The following is a 25,143-nucleotide window of genomic DNA, read 5'->3' as shown; positions in this document are numbered from 1 at the left end:
ACAGTTGAGATTGTCAATTTGGACTAATTTCAAAATGTACATGGAGATTTATTTTCGACGATATGAAAGAATTGTATCGCTCAGAGCAAGAGTGGGCTATTTTATTAGGGAAATGCATATACAAAATGTATGTTTTTGCTCAAAGCATCTCGATTTTCAGACAAATTTACGAACGGTCTGTTTAGATACTCTGAAAAAAATCTTTCTAAGCGGACAAATGGATCTTGTTAAAATTTTGTCAAAAGGATGTTGCATATTCATACACTGAGAGAAATCCGAAAAAGTTAAAATAACATTCCGGAAATGTTAATTTTACCCTGCAGTATTGTTCCGAAATCGGTGTAAATATTATGCTTTTTAGGTGTATTAAGGGTTAAAATTACCCTTTTTCATGTTAATTTTACCCTTAAAAAGGTGTAAAATTAAGATTAAAAAATATTGATGTATTTTTACGCCTAAAAAGTATTAAAATTATGAGGAAAAAATGTTAATCGCACCCTATTTTTTCTCAGTTTTTTCTCAGAATGGCTACACACTAGGCCAAATGATGTCAATAAAAATGTTCAAAGTCACATTGAAATAAAATTTCAAAGAAATTCTAATTATCAAATTAATTTGATATTTCCCTCAATATTTTTTAATGATCAGGAATCATCTTCGTTCAGAACAACACAGAACCGCTGGGATTTCCTTGTTTATGAATGAAAACACATCCAAGATCAAAATCCAAGTCAGGATTTTGTATTTTGTCAACAACATCCAAAATATCCATGTTGGTCAGAGGATTTCTTCTGGTTCCTCCAGAAGAAAGTCACAGAAAATCTCAGAAGACCTGTGATTTCCTGGAGGAAACGGGAGAAACCGTCTGACCAACTTGGGTATTTCGGGTGTTCTTGACAAAATACAGAAAAGAATCCCAGAAGATCTGTGATTTCCTGGAGAACCAGGAGAAATCCTCTGACCAACTTGGGTATTTCGGGTGTTCTTGACAAAATACAGAAAAGAATCCCAGAAGATCTGTGATTTCCTGGAGGAAGCAGGAGAAATCCTCTGACCAACTTGGGTATTTCGGGTGTTCTTGACGAAATACAGAAAGAATCCCAGAAGATCTGTGATTTCCTGGAGAAACCAGGAGAAATCCTCTGACCAACTTGGGTATTTCGGGTGTTCTTGACAAAAGATACAACAAAATACCAGAAGATCTGAGATTTTCTGGAGGAAGTAGGGGAGAAGTCCTGACAAAGACGGGATTCTGGGAAGAATTGAGCAGGATATAGAGCAGAATCTCTGGTCCTATCTATGATAATGCTCTGAGATGTCTACCTGTTCATAAACATGCTAATTCCAAGAGTTTCTCGATGTTTGAAAGGAACTGAATCTCTGACTAGAACGGTATTTTAATATGTTGTAATATTAAAGTTTTATTATTGAAGTCAATTTGTTAAGTGTGTAGACAGCTTTACGCGCCACTGTTCTCCAATTCCGCACCCCTAATGAGCTGGCGTCCTGGTCCACGCCGTCGGTCCATAGGAGGCTGGGTCGGCCTCGTTTCCTTGAAGCTTAGAGTTCGCTCCTGAAGACTTTCTAGGCTGGGTCATCCTCATCATTGCGGACCAGAAGACCAGCCCACCGGAACCGGAGACTATTGAGGTGTATTTGTTTGACGAAAGTTAGAGTGAGATGGGTTCATTCGGAATCATGTCTATTTTGGAATTTTGAAATTTTTCTAAGTGTTTCAGATAGACTTTACATTCGAGATTACTTCTTTGATGTTTTTCTTCCTTTTGCCATGTAAAACTGTTAGGAAATTTCAAAGTTCCAAATTAGCCATGTTACAAATTACCCCATCTTACCGTACCTCTCGGTAGCGCTCATACACCTCATGGTTGTATAGGCTCTGGAATCATCTCTCCTCACATACGAGGCCAAAAATCCGTCATAGAATCCTCCTCTCAAAAGCGGCTAATAGTTCGCAATTCTTTTTGCTGACGACCCACGTCTTAGACGAATATGTGAGGACTGCCAGATTATGCTTATGTTGTGGTCGGCTGTGATTGTTGACCCAAGGCAGACGAATGAGTTAACAACATCAAAGTTGTAGTCCCCCATTAGGAACCTTGTTTGACCGCTGTTCTCCATAGATGACGCCGGAGTTGTTACTAAGTTCGTTTATCTAAAGTCCCAGACTTCGTACCGCATATTCAATCTAAGTGAGGGCCTCCTGTATAGCTCTGGGATTGTCATGATGTCAATATCGTCTGCATAGGCTAGGTGGACGTATTGAGAACGACCCCCCTCATGCTAAGACTAAGATTTGTCTATGGGTCGGCTAAAACCTTTTTATCGGTTCCGCTGCATCCAGGCCACTTATTTGGGTCCATTATGCACTGCCCATTACTCCATTTTATCTTAACTCCCAAGACGGTCCTCTAGCTCCATGTCTCGGCTTCTGCATCATGCCTGAAGTACACACACAGTGCCGTTTCTATATTGCGACAGACCAACCTTGGTTGGATCAGTTGCAGTGAATGTGTATTTGTACCGACAGATCTCTCTATGCCGAACGTTTCTGTACAGGCCTCTGTTATTTAGGCGGTTCATTGTCAATGCATTAGGCATTACTTTTTTATCCATTCATTGGACTAATTCGATACGGCTGCTGAAAAATCTGCGGCTGCCGAGATTCGAACCCGAGACCTCACAGTCATAGAGACAATACTCTACCAACTGATCTAACCGAATGTGTCTATTCGATTAAGCAGAATAGAGGAGAATATCTTGTAAATGGTACTCAACAAAGTTAATATTCCTATAATACAGCTTGTGACTGGAATATTAGGGGAAAGTACTTTTTAGTACTATTTAGGCAGGTTATATATCGAATAGGTAGGTTAAGTTTTCTAAATTTATTAAAAGGCATAAAGTTGAGCTACAATATGTACAAACCTCGTTTTAATCCATACCGCAGAAGCTATAATAATGCATCTAATTCTATTTGTTAAAAAAATATGCTTATAATTATGAGGTTAAGTTGAACATAACCTTAAAAAGCAATTCAAATTTCGAATGGGTCTAATTTGTAGCTTACTTGGAGATAATTTTTTTAAATTTACAATAAAAAAAAGAAACTTTATAGAGTTACAAGAAACACTTTGGGAATTTTTGAGCCCAATCAAATGATTTCAATATTTCATTACTATCACAAAATGTGGAATTTTTAAGAATCTCACATATAGAAGAGCAAGAACGTACGTTACTAAAATGAAGTTGAAATTGTGCTGTGTGTCTCCCTATCGGACAATTGACATATTTGTTGCAATTTAACAACATTCCTTAATTTGTGTCACTCACTGATATGATTAATTTGCAAATATTTCATCTGTAAATTGCCCCAAATGACTTGTGTATAGGGAGAACAAAACAAAAAAAAAAAAAGAACACCAAGCCTCTCGCTTTTTATTCAATTGAGAGAGATCAGGCAGCATATATAGTGAGAACAAGGTAGAGCAAAATTTTAAATGATATTCTTGGGAAGTTTGTTAACAAAGACAATGGGGTTACACAGAGAGTGAGACAAGGAAAGGTCACAAATTACCAGGCAAAATGTTTCACATTGATATAAAAGAGATAAGACAAGAATACAATCTTGGTCAAATAATATTCTTGTAGGATTTTTCTTCCCTTTCCCCTTCTCTGGTATTTTACAATTTATTATCAAATGTGAAGGTAGAATAATTGTTGGTGAAGGAGGGAAAATTAATGACTCAATTTGACAAATTTGTGATAGTAATTGAAGTTGGGATTGGAATTGGTTTGATGAGTGATTGGGAGGAGAAAAAAATGGAGAGAATGTCTAGCGATGATAATCCCTTTCGGTATGTCCAATAAGTATTAGATCGTGATTGACCCCATTGAACTTATGTATGTGTGTGGCATCGTTTGCATAATTCACAACATTGAGACATTCAATTACATTTCTCTCTGCTCCATACATTTTAATTTACTTGAAGTTTAACTTGGCGTTTATGCTTTATTTGGGTACTTGAGAGGCATTTAGGAGTTGTAAGGAATTTGAAGAGATGGACAATGTATTTACTTTTTCATCTAGACTACGTAATGATTTTACAATGTTTGTAGAAAATGTCTCAGATTGATGAAGCAATAAAAAATAGTATGAGATCCCGGACACAAAATCGCTGTTGCATACATAGTATAAGAGCCCAAATAGACTCAGTTTGATACTTGAAAATATTTTTCAAGTATCAAAATCCAAATATTTAAGGATTATGTCCTGTCCACTACTTCTTTTCATAGTTGTTTGGGACGTCTTCTCATCCTTGTTTCTTACAATTAGGCTCACTGGTTAGTAGTTTTTTGGTATTCGGTGGACGTGTCCTGCCAGCTAGTTGCCTTAAATTCCGTTCTATCCAAGGTTCCTTGCGAGTTGTCAACAATCTTGCTTTTACAAGTAGGGTTTGTTAGACCCTCGCCCAAAACCTCTCTAGAAGGACCAGATCTCTTGTTCTTTAGCCTTAGGTTCGTGACTTCCCACTGGAGTTGGTTACCCAATCTTCTATCAGTCATTTAAGAGTACCGGGACTTATCAGGCATTTAGCGTTTTTGGAGGTGAATATTAGGAATTGACGAGAAGTGGCTATGTATCGCATTACCTCCCCTCTCCATTTAGATCTCACTGAGTACGGGCTTCAGATCTAAGGCTGACCCATAAGGCTTAACTTCTCCAATTTCATATCAATCTAAAATGTTTGAAAACTTTACCTTAGGAATGGACTATTAAGCGGTCTTCAGACCAGAGGATTAATCCAGTTCCCGAAGGTTTCAAAATCCTTAGCAATTAATTTTATTGGTTTTTCGGGATGTAATTGATCATTTTCCCTTAATAATCCAATATTAAGTCCAAGTTATCCAAAAATTCTTTAATTAATTTATTAACGTAATTAATTAAATTACGTAAAAAATTAATTAACGTAAATGTTCTCTAATCAATGATTCTAATACGAGCTTTAGTTGTAAGGACGGCTTCAGACCTGAAGCTAATGCCAGTTCCTCACTAAGATGGCTCTATTGGTGACTGAAGATAAAGCAGGAACCTTTTCAGACTTAAATTGAGACTTAGTGCTTAGATTATAAGAACAGGACTGAAGTCTTACGGGCTGTCAAAACGGTTTTTTTCCGAAAACATAAACAAAGTACTTTTTCAAACGTTTATACACAACATTTTTTTCTCTCTCGAGTAGTGAAAAATTTTCATTTTGTACGTTTTTGGTATCTATGTTTTTCGTTCAAAATAGTATAAAACGTACCTGAATATGGCTGATTTTATATTTTACTGTGTCATTGCAAGGGTGTGTTATCATCGTTAAGCCACTAATACAGCAATTAACCTTCGTTTCACTGAGAACTTAGCTAAGTATCAAAATTTTTGGGCTTAGCCGTTGTCAAAGACGATCCTCTTAACCTATGACTTAAGCACTAAATCTCAACTATTGAAGTCTCTAGCCTGAAGCCCATATAAGGTGTAGCCGAATGGTCTAACTTCACTAAATTCTTATTAATTAAGATTTCTTGGAAAATTTTTGCTTAGAGCTGGATATTAAAGACAAAAGATCCTAGATTCTAAAAAAAAACGACAAAATTGATTGCTATTTAGGATTGAGAGACCTTCGGGAACTGGGTTAGACTATCTAGTCTGAAGACCGTGTAAGCCCTCGAAATATGACAGTTTAGGATAAATCTTTACTGGAAAATTTTCAGGCTAAATATTCTCGACACCCGAAAAAGTTAAAATAACATTCCGGAAATGTTAATTTTACCCTGCAGTATTGATCCGAAATCGGTGTAAATATTATGCTTTTTAGGTGTATTTATTAGGGGTTAAAGTTACCCTTAAAAGGGGTGTAAAATTAACATTAAAAAATGTTGATATATTTTTACACCTAAAAAGTGTTAAATTTATGAGGAAAAAAAGTTAATCGCACCCCCGTTTTTTCTCAGTGGAGGATCGATCTGAGTTTATTTGGATTTTAAGACTATTCAAAATGTCTACATACTTCTACTTCTATTATGAGAGTTGGTTGCCAAAGTGGAGCATTTTGAAGTAAATCTCTTCAAATAAATATCGTCAAAATGCTCTATTTTCACAAAAGAAATTTACAATGTGTAAAGACAGAGACCATAAAACGTAAAAGACAAATTTAGAAGAAGAGTACCTTATCAAAAATATTCTTAGGAATTAAAAGGACTTACTACATCTCAAACTCTACCGAGAAGGCAGATAGATTCTAACTTCAACCCCCTCTCGAAACCAATTTTCTCAACATTACCTACGTAATTCTGACCGTCCGTTCGTTCGAATGGGATCTTTCCCTAATAGCGTTTTTTTTATCTCAAATGTTTAAAAGGCTTTATAAAGCATATTTTTCAACTTAATGAGGTTCATACTTGCGTTCGTTGGAAAGGTCTTGGAATATCTGACAAGTCTAAATTTGTTTTAAGTAATTATGAAGCGGTAAGAAACCGGTTATGAACGAATAGAACAGATATCTTGTTTTTATCGTAAAATCAACTTAGTCATTCTTGAGCTACATTGGACAATATTTTGAGTGATTTATAAATCGGATCAAATCGATTCTGGACTGGTAAACTTAAAAACGAATTATACACATAGGGAAAATCTTTGTGAAATTCTTGAACTTATTAGCGTGGTACTTTGAGTTGGACGTTTAAAGAAATATATCAATATTAGTAAAGCATGTAAAGGTGACCTAGACCTCGGGGCAAACCTAGGACAAGGTGGCTGAATCAAATTCAGGATCCTAGTCTTGGAACGCCCAGGGATCGAACCTGAACACCTTCTTGAAGTGGCGGAGGAGCGACATACGTGGGCTGTTACTTTGGGGTCCCGGTCGAAATCCCTAAGCCAAAATCCCGAAAGCCAAAATCCCGAACGCCAAAATCCAGAAAACCAAAATCCCGAATTCTTAAAGGTATCATAGATACTCCCACGATTGCACCCATGGGTCCGCTACCCTTATAGGGATAAGCGGTTGAAAATTATGATGATGATGATGTACAGCATGCTAATTTTCGGGATAACAAATTGAATATCTGGGGAACAAAACAAATGATTTAGGGTCGGAGGAACGTCTGTTCGACACGGAACCCCTATTGACACTTTTGTCAAAATGTTGAAAAATTTTTAATTTATCTAGTAAAATATAAGTAATATAACGTTTTTTCTGTAATATACCTTTTACTATAAACAGAGATATTCAAATTTCGTATCCCAAATGGTACAGAGTAGGGTGTCAATAGGTGCTGACACGAGTTCTTAAAGTGTCAATAGACGTTCCTTTCACCCTATTTAAGGAAAATAGAGCCAAAAGTCATTCTCGTGTTTTACTGCCCCTGATTTTAAACTGATTTTGGGCTATAGCATCCAACTCATAAGTTTGATCATTCCGTAAAGCTGGATAGCTTTACCAGCTCTAAGTTTGAGATAAGTTAGATAAGAAATAAAGTTTATTGTGTCTAATTTATGTCAAATTACTCCTAAATAAAGCTGCCCAGTCTTGTTTGTTTTCGATTTTTTCTTGTAAGAAAGAACTAACCAGTTCATTGGACTGTCAAGGAATACCGCATTTTTTTTTTATGAAGATGCTTCTGTGATCTCCTTACTAAGTTTCATTGGAGCTCATTTCGTTGGTGTAGAAATTTATTAAGTAGTTTGGCTTGATTTTTTGATTATCTTTCGGTGTGAGAATCGAACCGAAAGGTGCTTTTTGATGTATTTGTATCTATTTTGATTAAATAGGGGTTGACTCAGTATTCCTTAGGATGAAGAAGACAACCCCTTGTTTAATGTAGTCCCGGTTCCTCCTTAAAATAAACGTTAATTGTGAATGTAACCGTAATTCAGTAGACTTTGTTGCAATCTCTCAAAAGTTACTTTCTAATTTTGATTTTCCGCTCAATTGAAAGTGATCAATTGAAATTAACTTCTGTCCTTTGCTAAAGCAGCGAGAAATGGTAATTAATTCAGTGAAACTGTGCAAAATCCAAATCAATCGAATTCAATCAATTAGATAGCAATTGTTCTTGTACTGACGTTTTTTTTTCTTTGATCAAATATTCTTACGTCTTTCCCTTTCAAATAATCATGCAATAAACATGATGAATTCTTTGAGTGTTTTTTTTTCTCTGTTAAACGTTGGTAATTGTTTCTTTTGCAATTGAAATTCTTAAAGCCAAACTCACGAAATATAATTCTATTAAATTCTGCAAAAGATTCAGTGAATTCTCTGTAATAAAATACATTAATTTTCGGTACTTTCGGTTTTTTTTTTGTTGGGTTTGATGGTTTTTTTTTGTTAGGATTATATAGATTACTGGGTGAGATTTCACTAGGTCAGGGAATTCTCACGTGAATCAATTGGAAATCCCTCTCTCTCTCTTTGATGGTGTTTCCGGGAATTCTCCCTGCATTTGAATTGAACTTTTGTAAATAACATTTTGTTTGGGGCTTTCAGGAGGAGGAAAAAACAAGAAGAAATATATACAATCAACAATTGGTCATTCTCAGTTATAGCTCTTTTGTGTTGATTTGTAAGAGATATTCTCTCCATAAAAGTACGATGTTGTGGAAATAGTAAAAGGGGGATTTGGTCAAGGTGATGTCGATAATGATTCTTTGATTTTCCCAATTGATTCATGGGGGGAAGAGATAGGGAGGGATATGAATTTAAACAGAAGGATGAAATGCAATCTTGAGAAAATTCAATTGAAATTGAATCTCTCTTTGTACAACTCTCAATGCTGGTTTACTTAATGAACCACAAACACCTCAATCTGTTTTGAATTTGTGTGTCACACTATGTTAATTATTCATGCTAAATTCAAGCTGCTGGTTCACCTTTTAGATTGCTCCTCTTTTTTTTTCTAAAGCATAAATTGACACTCAATTTGAATACAATTAATGAAAGTTTTCTCAATTTTCTGTCTGCATGTTCTTCAAGAAGTTAATGTGGGTGATGAAAGAATATTGACAATAGAAATGAGAAAGAAAAATAGGTGAGAGATAGACTTTAAAGAGAAGAACAGGAAGTGTTACAAAAAAAAACTTTGCAATTCCTCAGAAGAAAAAAAAGAGATACACGCTAAAATTGATTTAATTTCTTGTGACATACAAAATAATTTGGTCAGAGAAAATTGAAAAAGAAAACACCCACCTAAAATCCAATAAAAATTGCTACTATCTTTCTTTTAATGTCTTTTCACTGTAAATTCGTTGTATTATTTTTTTTTGCTTGTTGCTTGATGCTGAAAGAAAGTCATGTTTAATTCAATCCAATATAAAAAAAATCCGGTTTCTTAATTACTCAATATTTTTCATAAGTAAACACACACGAACCCTCTTTTCCCTCTCACAAACTTGTTACAATTTTCCTGTCTTATTTAAATTTAATGCGTGTATTAGATGTGTGTAAATGAAAAGATAAACAGCTTGAGATAATTTGCACAAATTATAGTAATTTTGCATGAAGAACTCAGACTTCTTTTAATTGAGATTAGTGTTGGGTTTATTTTTCTTCCGACATGTTTCTTTCTTCCTCAATGGTTAATAATCACCATGAATTGCGTTGCATTTCGTGCACTTTGACAGATCTGTCACATTGTTAAATGAGAGAGAGTTGTCGGAAAGTGAGCCTTTTGTCAAAGTACAGGATACAGAATGCTAACAGATCTATTTATGTTTTATTGTACCCCAAAGTATCATCAATCTGAGCAAGTGACACTCAAAATCACCCAATTTTCTTGGAGTTAAGATAGGGGAAATTCTTCTATTGAAGACAGGAAAATGTCCTATTTCCACTTCAGAGAAAATTGGGTGATTTAAGTGTCACTGATTCTTTTTGACAATTCAGTGCACAGAAATAGATTTGATATTAATCTTATGTCCTGAAATTCTCACATTATAAATACGTGCACATTAATTGTTAAAGCCATTATTCTACTGTGCAAGAAGTTTCTAATTATGCGCTTGTTCCTAAAAGTACATAGCTTAATGACTTGTCACAACTCTTTCCAATTGTTACAAATCTTTTTCACAGCTCGTGAAGATGTAGATTACTTTAATCACATAGAAAACGTTAAATTTGGAATTTCGCACTTAACGGATCTGTCAAATTTGAAGTTTGTGACAGATGTCAAAGTGTTAGTCAACTGTCAATACAACTGAGACAGATTCACTGAGAGAAGGTCTTCAAATAAAAAAGTGTGGAAATGAGTTTTGCAAGTACTCTACCCGAAATGATACTATATAATACCAGGGGCCTCTCGACATTTCATTTTTCCATACGTATTTGAATAGAGGCACTGAAGAGTATTGGCAAGTTTTTTTCTAAAGAGAATTGACTTATCAGTCTGATATATTTTGAAATTGTGTATTAAAAGCTATCTAAAAATACATATTTCATAATACTCGCCGAAATAATACAAGAACTATACGAGAAAATTTGTTTAAGTCGCGGTGCAATATCTGCAAAATTTTTACAAGGAAAAGTGAAAAATATCTTCACATTTTATTAGGCTTGATGGGCCCCTGATACTATACATAGGGGAAAGTGCCCATGCTTGGTACCATTGGAAGCTTTATAATGACTAAATTTTCTATGTTTCACAATGTATTGTGACTTATCGCAACCATATTTTAAAAACTATGGGAAAGTGGCCAATTTTTAAAATATATTGCGGAATCACGTTTATTGAAAAAAAAATAGAAAAAATTTAGTCATTATGAAGCTTCTAATGGTATCAAGCATGGGCACTTTCCCCTACATTCCTACATTGAGTGTTAAATCAAAGGTCATTTATTTAAATGAGTGTTGCAACAAGTCACACTAAGGCTTGGTTAAACTTCCATCATGCTTAATGCATATCAGTTTTGGTATAAGCCTTATGTTTCTAGGATGAGACTAAAGTCCTCTACACATTGGGCGCAATTTTCGTCAAAAATTGCTTTTTTGAAGGAAATCGTCTGTACCGCTGTAGGTAGAAACGTCAAAATTCTGTTAAAAATGCAATTTTTGACGAAAATTACTCCCAATGTATAGAGGCTTTAACGAAAACGCTTATATAAGTTTTCATCGAGTGTGTCATGAACACTCGTGAATGTTGAACATTCCTCTGCTGTATTAACACAAAATCGACGTACTCGAAATCCCGATAAAAAAGTACATTGGACTTAATAATTCTAATGTCACTACCACCGTGCATGCTTTTTTGACAAAAATTCTTTTTATTTGTTATTGTTATCTAATTTCTTGTTAAAGTTTGCCGATTTTAAAACTCAGTTTTTCAAGAATTTTAGGCGTCGGACTATTGTTGAGTGAAACAGCCGACCTGTCAAAATCTTTTTTACTGGGATGCAATATCACAAACAAATCTTTTAAACATTTCACAATTTTCTAAAGCACGAAATATTTTATTAGAAAATCACTAATTTTTAATATAAGGTAGGTTCTCCCAAATTTGGGCATTCGAGACCGAATGCTTTCCGAATTATAAAGAAATTCGGGCGTAAAACAGTTCGAAATACGAAGAAGTAGTCCGATCGTAAAAGAAAAAAATAGCGAGAGTTTGTTGTAAGATTTCTCGGAATCTCGTGGAGCACTGGGTAAGACCGCAATTACGCTCTTTCGCAGTGAGATCCTTGTGTTGGCTCTCGCAGTTCTAAGTTAAAATCCTATTCGGTTCAAAGAACTGATTGTCTGGAATGAGACAGTTTTACGTAATAAAACGTAATAAAATTCTCCGCGTTTTCCCAAAAGTTGCGGTAGTAAGAAAAAATCATCCACATAATGAGGAGCTACCCTGGGCGATCTACATCTACAATAGTGGACTTAGTAGATTGTTCCACTACGGAGCACACATCATAGGGGTGACGGGGGTGACAAAGTGTCCGTCTCATGCTTTGCAAAAGTCACAAATTTGTGACTTAAATGCTGTACTTCAAAAATTAGTTTTGAATTATTTACCGTTTATCGTTTACCGGTTCACAACTGATTTCAACCGAATTATTAATCACTCTAAAGATTGCTCAGAAGCAGTACAATTGATCTTCGGACAAAAGTTGCTTTTTGGTTCACAATCGGTTTATTATAGGTTCATGCCCAATTGGAACCAGTTCAGTCTTGTCAGAAAATCCAAGACCTTTCCATCGAGTGCAAATATGACTTCATTCGGTTGAGAAATACACTCTCTAGACCCTTTTTAAATTTTGACTTTGAAAAATCCTTATTTAGGGACATTCTCGTATATGGACGAAATGTCCGAATATTGAATTTGTGGAAATACTAGATTTGTTTATCTTGATCTATCAAATTGAAAAAGAAAGTGTTTTTTTTTGTTGGAAATTCGAATCTCTAAAATCCTTTATATGGCAACCCTAATCGATGAACATACGTTGACAGCTGTGAAGCAGAAAATAAACTCAAGAAATTCGAGTAGAAAAGTTTGACAAATTTAAATTGACATTTATTTACTGTCAGACGAATGTCGCTCGCTGAGTTGAAATTGAAATTCATTAAATTGAAAAGGGATGCGAGTATCTTTAAAATATAATTAGTATTAAACAAAGTCTAAAGCCCAAAATAAACACAGGGATCGACTTATACGGGCTTCAGACCTAAGGCTTAGCCATATGGTTTAACTTCTTTAATAACTTATCAGTCAAGATTTTTTAGAAATTTTTGACATAGGATTGGCTTATTAAGGGCAAATTACCTATTATATTTTGAAAAATCAATAAAATCGGTTGCTATTTAAGGTTTTGAGACCCTCGGGAATTGGGCTAAACCTCTAGTCTGAAGACGGTCTTACGGATGAGCCCGAAAAATGAGAAATGGTGTCGATACACTCAGGGATCAGCCGAAAATTTGGAGGATCAGGCTGATCTTCTAAATTCATGAGGTCTAGTGAAATTAAGGGGATTAGGCGACATCAGCGCCAGTGCTGAAAATAAAAAGTTTCACTTTGGGTGTTTTTGGGTGCTTTTCGAAATGTCAAATGGGTGAGAAAAAACATGGAGACTAATGGTACGCAATGTCGTAAAATCTTAAAATGCGTTAAGATTGGAGTAATGGGAAGGTCAAAGTGCATCTTCTGTACGAAAGATCCATTGATATTGCATTTATGAAGTCTTTCAGCAATCAAAGTGTGGAGATTTAATAGAAATTTACGCTGTGAACGCTAATCCTTGATCGAAAATTCTCAGTGTATGATAGTTTTGGCTGATCATTTACCGCCAAATTTTTCGAGCTGATTATTCTCCAGGATCAGCCAATGTCTATTTTCGGCATAAGTATGGTTATTACATGGATTGCAACACAATTGTATCGAATCCATATACTTTGACAGATTTGTTAAATTTGTGAGTTACTTGACATTTGTCAAAGTGTACTACGTAACTGTCAAAATATTGCATACGTAATGCTAACTAATTCATTATCGTTTCATGTAATTCATATTATATGTGCGTATCTGTTGCGTGAAGGTATAGCAAATATTGCAACAACAAAAAACTATATTATAGATGCAGCACGAAAATTTATTTGGTGAAAAGAAAGACCCCAATGACGGGTATGAGCATACAGTAAAAAAAAGAGCTACTGCAAAAGGTGTTGATGAGATGTGAGGAGAAAGATTACAAGAAAATTGAAATAAGAAATTGTGTAAATTTCACGCAAACCACAAAAGCCAATATCTTGGGGGGAGGTGGTGATCGCGGGGACGAAGCCCAACGGCCTCAACGTGTCGTTCGTGCCGTCGATGACCACAGATGGGTGAAAGAAGAAATGAGAAAGTGATGCTTTAGCATTTTTTCATATAATCTTCACTTACCCATCTGCTTCATTAAATAAACGTCGCGTTTTTTTGTTGTTTCTGAAGGTACTAACCATCTTCTCTCACACCTTTAATTTTCACCTGAAGATCACATGTCCATGATGCATACAAATGAAATGGATGACCCAATTTTCACCCTAAAGTCTCTCCTCACACAATTCATTTGGTTTCCTTCTTCGGTGCAAAAAGAAAAAAAAGAAAGAAAAAGAGTGATCTGTCTGCAAAAACCAGAAAAATATGCACGAATTTTTATTATACATATTTTCCACGGAAAAGTAGCACATAAAAATAAAAATTAATTTGAGCAAAAGATGAGGTGAAGACAGTGCAAAAAGTCATCCAAATGAGATGATCTTTTAGCATAAAATGAGACAGAGAAGAGATGAAAAAAAAGAACCGACACAAGTATTGTAAAAAAATATTTTGACACAAAGAAGAAAAAAAGAAAAAAAAGATTAAAGAGAATTTGGGTGAGTCAATAATGTCTGGCCAGAAAAAAATAAAACATTGAAGAAAGTCACGAAGATCAAGGAGAATTTCTTTTTCTCTCTCTCTCTATCTTCCCTCAATTTCACCATAATTTATTTTAATATCCAATTTGCATGATCAATTAGCCAGGTGCTGATTTCTTGTGATAAAGTAAAAATATAATTGAGAAACAATTAGAAACCCTGTGATCATCATTTTTATCTCAATTAACATGCGGGGCATAAGAGAGATATAAAAAAATAATAATAATAGCATGTTTAAAATCCAAGCACTTTGGGATTAAACTCTTTGTGCGCGAGCATCGTTCAGTGCAAGTTAATCGTGTGACCAATAATGCCTTTGATTTATTAATTGTGGTATGATGGAATGTAAAGTATTTTCTTCAGTGTGCGGAGTTTTAATCGTGTCTATATGAGATTAAATTACCCATGAGAGTAAATCGTCACAAATAATAATATGACTTTGCACAATCTCGTGAAGATAGAGAGAAAAAATGTGCATAATCACTGCACGGAACAATTCAGTGTGTAGCCTTGAAAAGATCACATTTAAAGATCACCCTTTTAATTTATTGAAATTAGAGATTAAAGAAGAAATTAGAGGAGAGAATCTAGGTGGAGAAGTTACTGGGTCAACCCTGATATATCACGCTATTTGAGAATATCATACTTTTCTGCTTTGCTTTATTGTTGCTATTAACGATTTTTTGTTTCATTTTGAAAGATTACCAACAAATTGGGCTGTCAGTGATCAAAGGTAATCATTGAAGGTCTTATAAGATTTAGGGCGTGTATCGCGTTTCGTCTTTTGTGATCTAATATTACGGTTTTAATCGAAAAGAGATTAAAGGGCTAGATTGCATTATTAAGATAAAATCAACTGTAGTTGAGCTAGTATAATATCTTATACTCGTTCTCCAAGGAAGGAGTAACCTTACGTTAGCTGAATTTTTCGCTAATGTATCTGGATTTCTTGATTTTAGAGAGAGTCTCCACAAAATCCGAAAAAGGCGTAAATTTTTTGATAGAAACACTTAGATAAGAACCGAATAGCTTTACAGGAGTGTTTGTCGGACTTTTAAAAAAGGTTAGTCTAAATTTCTTAGGGATCTCAATATTGCAAAATACTAGGTGGATCGAAAATTTGGAATAAATTAAATAGCAAATCATTTTTTGTCCAAATCCTTTTTTTATTTTCAACATGTTTCTTGTAAGTCGATACAGCAAGTACTGGGTTCTACAGTACTTTACCCTGCGGGGGTTACTGGTAGTTAAAAATGGTCTTAACCGACCCGATCTATCATGTCCGATCGGTAAAGACCATCTTTAATTGCTTAGAAATTAAAGAAAAACTTGCGAACGGCAGGATGGCAAAGTCACTCATATCTATACGGTACAACAGTTTTCTTACTTTCTAACTCGTCCGAAAAGTAGTCCCTTAGAAGCTCTGTAAAACAGGCCTCAGTTTCATTTAGGAAGTAAAATTGTTTATACCGGTTAACAATTTCTTCAGGTTTGGAAACAGATACAATTCAGAACAGGGGCTGAGGTAGTTCAAATCCAATTTCGTGGAAGTTTGTTTACGTAGATAGTAGAACGGAACGGAGTTTGTCAGAAAGTGGAGTCACTCTTAGAAATATGGCAAGTCTTTCCAAAGCTTTCGGCTCGGTCTCCAAGCCTTCATCAATGGTCGAATCAATAAGGAATTTCCAGAGTTTTGTCTATCTGGAAATTCCTTATTGATTTAACCACTGATGATTGATGAAGGTTTGGAGACCGAGCCGAAAGATTTGGGAAGAATTGCCGTTTTTCTAAGAGTGACTCCACTTTCCGACGAACCCCGGTTCCGTTGTATTAATTTCCCTAACGTCGGTTTTCTCACAATGTTTGTTTACGTAATACGAATACGATTTTGGCGCGTTGTGAGAAAACGGGGTACGCATCGCATGCAGAGGTACAGGTACTTCATACCTAAAATATCGGTGGCGTTCAACAAACATATCGTAGGTCTTTTAATTTTTTCTTGATTTTTTTCGAAACTACTATTGAATTATCTTCATCGGCGGCGCAAACCCCGGATAATACACTTATGTAGCTTACCTTTGGTCAAACTTTAAAGCGACTTTAAATATATCCAATAGTTTTGATTCAGATGTTTTAGATTCAGTTATCGCTCAATCGGTATGCGCTTTATCGAATTTGATACATCGACATGGGTCAAAATTAACATTGTAAGCGAAATTAATGGTAAAACATCTCGATTTTGCGATATTTTCAAACCCGTATCTTAGATTTAGTATAACCTCTAAAGTAGTAGTCTGTGTGCGTTTGTGTAACGTTTTGTGCGTAAACGTTAACATGCTTTGAGCTCAAACGATTAAGCGGTCTTCAGACTAGAGGTTTAACCCATCTCCTGACGATCTCAAATTCCTAAATAGCAACCAATTTTATTGCTTTTTCAGATTTTAATAGGTCATTTGTTCTTAATAATTCAATCTAATGTCAAATTTTTCCAAAAAAATCTTGATTGTCAAAAAATTAGAGCAGTTAAACCATATGGCTGGTCTCAGGTCGGAAGCCCTTATTAGAGATAGAGACTTGGAACCATCGAGGAAACCCCAATAAGTCGACCTTAGGACCATTAGCATACCTCTTATTTCCTCCGCCCCTCCCCTAACCAACCAAAATATGTTTTTTTGGAATTGCTCGAAAACCCATTGCTCATTCCCGGGGAGCTATGAATCGGAGTTCCTCTCAGCTTGAAGGGCGACTGAGGAACCGATTCGTATGCACCTTCGGGAGTCCATCGAGCGCTCTCCACTCCATCTAGCGGCGATATATTACTCTCTGAAGTTAGCCGCTATAGCACCCCTCAGAGCCACCATCCCAACTGAACAGTGATTGGTACCGTTGGCTTAGAAGAGTCTTCGTCAGGATAGGCTTTCTCCCTCCAACTCCTTTAGACTCAACACTCCTACTACAATTTGAAGTTGTCGAACAAAGTTGAACTGTACTTGTTGATCTCCTCTTCCAGTCAACTTACATTAAAAGTATATTCCTATACATATTATCACAGAAGTAAAATGATGCTGTTTTGGTGAGTTTGATTCAATGGGCTAAACGATTACAGATATCTTGTTTGAGTTTTCGGTGACTCCTATTTTAAATTCGACATAAAACCAACAGGTGTCCGTTAATATATATATTCAGCCCCGTAAACTTGAAAGCTACAAAAAATGTTTTAAGTAATTTAAATAGTTTTAGAGATGTATATGCTAAAAATTTGTAAATTTATGCGACAGTCCTATAAAAGCGAGACAAATCCCTTAATACTAATTTTTCAATTTATTCATCTCGTGTTGCCAGTTAAGTGATCTTTTATGGTAAATTTAGCACTTTGTGATCACTCTTTTACGATCTCAGTTCATTTTTAGTGTATATAGAGAGAAATGGTTATAAGAAAATGATGATGATGATGGTGCGGTGTGACATACATTTTGAAAATTTTCACTTTTGCATATCGTGATCATCAATATACTTGGGGGATATGTATGTTTAAAGTAGTACAAGCACTTGATGGGATGATCAAACAGAGAAGTGTGGAGGTATAGTGAAGGGGGAGGGGGGAAAGGGACTTATATGATGTGAAATTGCTATCATAACCATTTATGCCAATAATTTCTCTTTCATACTAATCAATATCATCAATGATGGTAATTGTCATGATGAGTGAATGCGGTGATTTTTAATTGACATGGTTGATTGAAGTGTTTCCTGTCTATTGTGGGTATTTATATAGTTTTTTTTCCTTAACACCAAGCAGTGAAGAAATCTCTTCTGGGTGTTTTTATATATGAAGATGGTGAAGTAAAAGCCATGAATCTTGTTGGTATGATCACTAATTTAAAATGCCACATTGATTGGGATTAGATAAAGTGATCAATATTTTATGTATGGAGTATGTATTTGTCTCAATTTCTGATCAAATGGTATAGAAGAATATTTTGCTTCAGTAACCGACTGCCATACTTCTTACATACCATTCTTGTATTTGAGAATAGTCTTGTAGGGAGGGAGAGGGAGTTATCGAAAGACGCGATTGACGCGATCATGAAGCATAATGTCGTTTGGTGCTCCCGCATAAAATCCATTCACTCAATCGATTCTTATATTGTGCGATCTTGTATAAGAATGTTTTGAATTAAAATCATTCTTAACACACTGTCAACAATGTTCTGTATGTGATCTATATACATGATCTTAAGGTGATCTTGTAGTGATCGCGAAACTATTTCTTGTTAGTGTATATGTGAGTTTGAGAAAATCCCCGCGCAACAGAAGTTGGGAGCTCTATAGTGTGTTTCTTATGTTGAAAAATAATATAAGAGAGTTGGAAAAAAAAGCTCCAACTTATATACAAAACTCGCGTGGTTATAATGTGTAAGAAAGAATTGAGAGAAGAACTTTAAAAAAAATATATATATATTCATCAACATTTAGGTGAAGAAAGACGTGTTTTGTGGTTGTATTGAGAGTTGATGGTGGTTGGTTGTTTGTGTGTTTGGAAAATCAGAAAAGAGAAGTTGCACGATCACTGATTCCAGCCGACCAGACCAGTTGCCCGCCGGCTTTCATTCAGGTCGGATCGTGCGCTCATTGGAAGGCTCTTGTTGTGAAAGAAGAACTACTTGAATCAAGAAGATAGATCTGTTAGTGACTCTAGGACAAGATCCAATCTTAAAGACTAATGTGCGAGAGGATCGTGCGTTAGAACAAAATTGAAAGTTTATCAATTAAAGTGATTGTGATTAAATTTTCTACAATTCTTATGCAACAGTCAGTAGCAGCAAGAAGAAGAAAAAAAGAGGCAGAAATATTCAAAAAGGAGAGTGTTGAATTTATAATTGCGATACAGTGTTGTTCACCTTGCACCACTACCTGTTGTCGCTGTTAACAAACAATTTCGTTTCACATGGAAAAATCATAAGATACGCATTGATTCCAAGACCTCTCATACGATAGACATTTTTATATTGAAAAAAAAGGTGTGTTACCTGTGCGGGAGATTGGAGTAAAAAAAAATAAAACAACAATATTGGAATATAATGTGGTGTTGATGAAAAAAACATAAAGTGAAGTGTTTCAACTGAAAATAGTTGGATGGCAATAACGAAAAAAAGAGCCATTAATATCCAATATTTAAAAAATATACTGATGGTGTATGCAATAAATTCACAGAATTCTTTTCAAGCTTGACCAAGTTTTCATGTGAATTTAATGAGTTTGCACATGTTGTAATATTAAAATGCCATCAACATTTAATTGTGACAATCGTTAAATTTGAGTGAACCATACGACTGTTGTTTGTTTGTTTTTTTCGTTCGAAGTTGTGGTAAATTGACTTGTCAGTGGTTTTAATACAAAATTGATTTGGAAGTTTGACACATAGAAGAGAATCAACTACGAGAACTTGAGAAAAATTGTGTTGATCATTGCATGAATGCAAACACTTTGAGATTTATAGAAAAAAGAAATGAATACAGGTGATATAAGCAGCGTGAAAGAAATGGTTTAGTTTTTTCTTCTTCTTGTGTACTGCCTTCATTTCTTCAAGCACCTCTCTAACATCATTTCTCTCACTGAAGAATCAAATTGAAGAGTAATGCACAATTCATATTAGTGTCGGGTGGTATTATATAAAACTGCAACAAGAGAAAATAACAACAACAACAGAAAAAAAGAAGTGTTGAGTGAAGAATTCTGCATGTTGAAATTTGCATTCAGAGAGAGAGAAAGAGTCAGGAACAACAAAAAATAGTGAAGAGATTAGAGAAACGATTTGTGGATGATACATTCATTTTATTGCTTGAGTTTTACCTTGTGTGCCTATAATGTGCATAAATGTGGTTTTGTGATTGAGCCGCTAAGGGAACAAGAAAGTAAAGAGAGCACAAAGAATAACACACAAGAGATAATATAATTGAATGGTGTTGTGAAATGCAATATATCACGGAATGATGTTAAAGTGTTATTAGAGCACCGTTCGTCACTCAAATGGATATTTTTGTTGGATGCTGATGAAGATGTGTTGTAGGCGAAGGTGAGGAGAGATAAGAACAAAAAAAAATAAGAAGAAAGAAGGAATCAATGAGACGTAGTACTGAAAGAAGGGTAGCTTTGGTTGAAGAAAGTACAGTGTAGTGTTGCCAGAGAAGAGATCAATGGTTGGCGCCAATGATGAGCACCACGTTACCATCATGTATGGATCGATATATGAATCGATACATGGTACCACCGGCAACACATCATCAACTCAATCATCAGACACCACCTGTTGGACAGCCCTATTTCCATCAGAATGCTGTCGGTGGTGGCAATGGTGCAGGTGGTGTCACGGGCACTCCTGCCATTGTTGCACCAAATCAACCCAGTCAAACCAATACTGGTGGTGCCTTCATGATGAATTGCTATCAAAATGCCAATGGATGGACAGGTGTACCCTTGATTAGTACCGCCAGTCGGAGACCACGTAAGCAACAACAGCAACATCATACGATGCCGCCGTCGAATAAACCACCACCACCCGCAACACAGACCGGTGGTGGTGTGGCTCCATCAAGTGCAGCCTGTGACTTTGACGAGAGCGCAATGTCACGTCTGGCAATACATGCACATGGGGCACCCCTAATACTAACTGGTAGGGGTTACCATCGTAAACCACCACTGGTGAGGCATCCGCAACCAATGCAGAAGATCCCACCGCAGGCATGCTATACGCCACAGAGAATGGATGAATTTGGTGGGAATGTGTATGAAAATGGCAATCGACAGTTGGGTCATCCGACAGGACATCCCATAGTTGATACATTTTCAATGGTGAATAGCGATGAAAGTAGTTCAACATCGTCGTCAAATAGTCACACACCTGACACGTGTTTGCCGCGAATAATAAAGCCACGGAAGAGGCGCAAGAAGGAAAGGAAGCCAACATGTCAAAATCCAAATGTCACATCGATGCTTGGGTCTATGCCAGTTAAAAATAATTGCACCAATGCCAACAATGGTGTACCGATGAAATCTCTACCATTGGTCACGAGTACGGCAACACAGACCACCATTCAAGAGTTTGGTGCTGACAAGAAGAATTCAGGCAGTACGACGACGACGACGATGGGTATGATGTCTGCCCAAGATGAACTACAATTTGCCGATCTTGGTGATGGTGGTGATCTTCGGGCGGTTAATGGGGCGGATGAGGTAACTGAAGAAATGAGTTCGTGCAGCTGTCGCCTCTGTGATCCATTCTGTCGGATCTGGGCATTTCCTCTAAGACGATCGTGCTCAGATAATTCGGGCGAAGTTGAGGCAACCCGCCGCAATGTTGGTGTCATTGGGAGTCACATTAAATCATCATCGGGCAATGAATGGCGTAGTACACCACAATTGTGCAATCAACAGCAAGTCTATGGCACAAATATCGATGGATCTCGTAAGGGTAGTTTAAGTGATTCTGGCGATTCGGGATGTGATCTATTGAGTGGTCTCAATTTTGCCACTGATGATCTTCTCAGTATTGTCGATGGAGCTGATGGTGGCAGTGGTGGTGGTGGCGGCAAGAATATGTCGACACCACCAGATGATCGTGTATGTGATTTTCTCCTGACGGACAACTGCTGGGAGATACTCTCGAGACGTGTTATGGAGTCTCTTGATCTACGCAGTGACGAGACAAGCGGCAATTTAGCAATTGGAGGAGGATCATCGACCGGGGCGAAAGTCACAGGTGGAAGTGATTGTGTATCATCAGACAGTGGCAGTGTATTCTCAGATAGTGTTTTCAGTGATGGAATTCCTGAGTGCTATGCCAATGAACAGACACCCCATCTTGGGGTACAAATAGCCAATCTTCTACTTGATCAACCACAATTACCAATTTTCAGTGGTTGCTACCCTGAGCAGCACTTTGGTAACAATCATCAGAGAAAGTCCAGTGGTATCATTAGGGACTCAACACCGCTTTTTCTCCAGGAAAAAGATCGTGGTAACGAGATTCTAAGTTGTCTCGATATGGTGTGGAATGGTGCATCACAATTGATGCCTGTTGAAGAGTAAATCACATGTCAAAGTGTTGCAATTTATTCCTATAAAACAAAAATTTTATAGCAAAGCATCCTATAAAAATAATTAGATTATAGGAACTGTGAAGTATCACTTGTACAGCAGATAATATTGAAGTTTTCTTTTTAATGTATCATTCCTACATAGTATTTTACGATAGAAAAACAAAATGAATTGTAAATTATAATTTTCTCACAATACTTTTATGGCTATGAATTATAGAACTTAGCCGAGACACATTCAAATTTTCGAATGAGACACAATTGTAAAGAAAGAGAGAGAGAAAAAGTTATTAAAATAAATCTCAATTAGAGCGATTTCAAGGAGTAAAGAATGTGTGTAAAAAAATATCTGATAGCGTAAAGAGTTAATAAGTTAACAAGTTTTTATAGTTTTTCTATTTCTTTTTTTTTTTTTTTTGTAATAATTCATTTAAAGCACGCGAGCTTGAAAATTGAATTTGTGCAGAAGATGAAAACCAAACGCACACTCTTAAATAATTTCTCTGCTAATGTTTGCTTTTTATTACTACTTTTTTTTTATTATTTTGAGTTACTTAGTGCGCTCTATTTGCAATGTTTTCTTCGTCTCCAAACCATATTTGGTATGTTAGCAAGAGTATTTTGTATGCATATGCAGAGAGAAAGAAAAATGAAAGATAATAGAGAGAAAAAAAAGTAGAAGAAGGAAATCTATTTTAGATTGAAAGTCAATTTAATGAAATCATGACGCTCAGCGACACAAACACCCATATCCGCCAAAGTTAGCTTTCTCTTTTGGTTGGATTGTACAAACCACAAAACTTCTTTTGGTATTATTATAGTGGATAAATGTGTATAAATACAACATGGGTATAAAAACGACAGAAAGACACTTTTCATATATATATTACATACATAGTGAAAGTAAACCGACACGAATTAGACTTTTTACAATCTTACCTTGATGCAAGATGAGAGAGAGAGGTGTTTATCTTCTTGCAATTTTGCTTGTGGCTCTTTTTTTTTTTCTTACAACTTAAAGTGATATATTCCAGGTGATTTGCACAGAGATTATGAATGGCAATTCACGATTTACAGAAAACCTTACAAGGAAATTGAAAAACAAAATATTCTTCACGATTTTTCGTGTTAATTTGAAACAATTATTATATTTTCGTTATAACATTTAAATTAGGTACTTTGGAAAATTTGGATTGTATTTTCTACAATTTTTGTTCACATTTTTTGTAGAATTTACTTTATATTGATATTAAGTGACACATCTGCATTGTAAAATTTACTATGAGGATATTAGAGTTGCGCAAATGATCCGTGAATGGCAATGAAAGCCGAAGGGTGACGACAATAACCGATGATTTGCTTAATAGAGATCATCACAACTTCGTAGAAGAATTGGAAGTGCTCGTCTGTTTTCGGAAAGGTTTTACCAAATGCGAAAACTGACAAGCTCTTCCGATTTTCCTACTAAGTTTCATGATCTTTATTAAGCAAAGCGTCGGATGTTGTCGTCACTATTTGTCGATCATTTGCAAGATTCTAATACCCGTATAGTAAATTTTACAATCCGGTTTTCTCTTCAATTCGAGTATCAGTTTCCCAGTATTTATTAAAGAAAATGTCATTTTTTACCAAGATTGTAAAATTTACTGTGTGGGTATTAAAGTTTAGAGACTGATCGGTGAATAGCAATGAGAACTGAAGGGTGACGACGATATACAACGATTTCCTTAATACAAATCATGAGACTTCGTAGCACAATCGGAAGCATTTGTCTGTTTTCGAAAAGGTTTTCACGAAGGCGAAAACACACGAGCTTTTCCGATTGTGCTACGAAGTCCTATGATACGTATTAAGCAAAGCGTCGGATGTTGTCGCCACTATTCGGCGATCATTTCCGAACTGTAATACCCGTATAGTAAATTTTTCAATCCGGCTTCTCTTCAATTCGAGTATCAATCGCCCTGTATTGATTAGGGAAAATGTCACATTTGTACCAAGATTGTAAAACTTACTATGTGGGTATTAAAGTTTCGCGAATGATCGATGAATGGTAATAGTTACGACGACATCCAGATCATGAGACTTCGTAGCACAATCGGAAGTGCTCGCCTGTTTTTACAAAGGTTTGCTCTTCAATTCCAGTATCGATCGCCAATATTGATCAGTCAGATGTTTACCAAGATTGTAAAACTTACTATGTGGGTATTAAAGTTTAGAGCAGACCTGTGCTCGTTGATAATCGTGTAATATCGGAAATTTTACGTTGATAATTTAATTGGAAATTACAGATAGCCATGCTGGTAACACTAATCCCGCTCATTCACGATGACATGATAAATATTTTTGCGCCAAAAAGACATAATAGACATAAAAACTCATATAGAAAGAAATTGTTTTCTTGATATCTTTGTTGGAAGACGGATAGCTGTTCACTACACACCCTTTTACTTGAATCTTGCAGAAATACAAAGAAATTAAATGCAAAAATCACTTCAAATGGAAAGTTCTTAAATCGCGCGCAATTCGACTGTGAGAGAGAGATAGAGACACAAATAATTCAATTGACAAACGTCTGGCGGCGCTGCGGTTGCAAAAAATCTCTGAAATGCGAC

At 35.8% G+C, this 25,143-nt stretch overlaps 2 protein-coding genes across 2 annotated transcripts in view; both read left to right on the top strand.

Annotated features, from left to right (window-relative positions):
- The window catches only part of LOC129800063 (CCR4-NOT transcription complex subunit 6-like), a 212,994-nt gene that overhangs the window by 9,464 nt on the left and 178,387 nt on the right, over window positions 1-25,143 (top strand). The window lies entirely within an intron of this gene.
- LOC129800061 (uncharacterized) lies at window positions 16,611-24,905 on the top strand. The gene has a single exon (XM_055844435.1). It carries the CDS (start codon window positions 20,646-20,648, stop codon window positions 22,521-22,523), a length of 1,878 nt encoding a protein of 625 aa, XP_055700410.1. The 5' UTR covers window positions 16,611-20,645; the 3' UTR covers window positions 22,524-24,905.

This window comes from Phlebotomus papatasi, chromosome 1, assembly GCF_024763615.1.
Source record: "Phlebotomus papatasi isolate M1 chromosome 1, Ppap_2.1, whole genome shotgun sequence".
NCBI classification, from domain to species: domain Eukaryota; kingdom Metazoa; phylum Arthropoda; class Insecta; order Diptera; family Psychodidae; genus Phlebotomus; species Phlebotomus papatasi.
The sequence above is the reverse complement of the archived record's forward strand: the minus strand, read 5'-3'. Positions and strand labels throughout refer to the sequence as shown.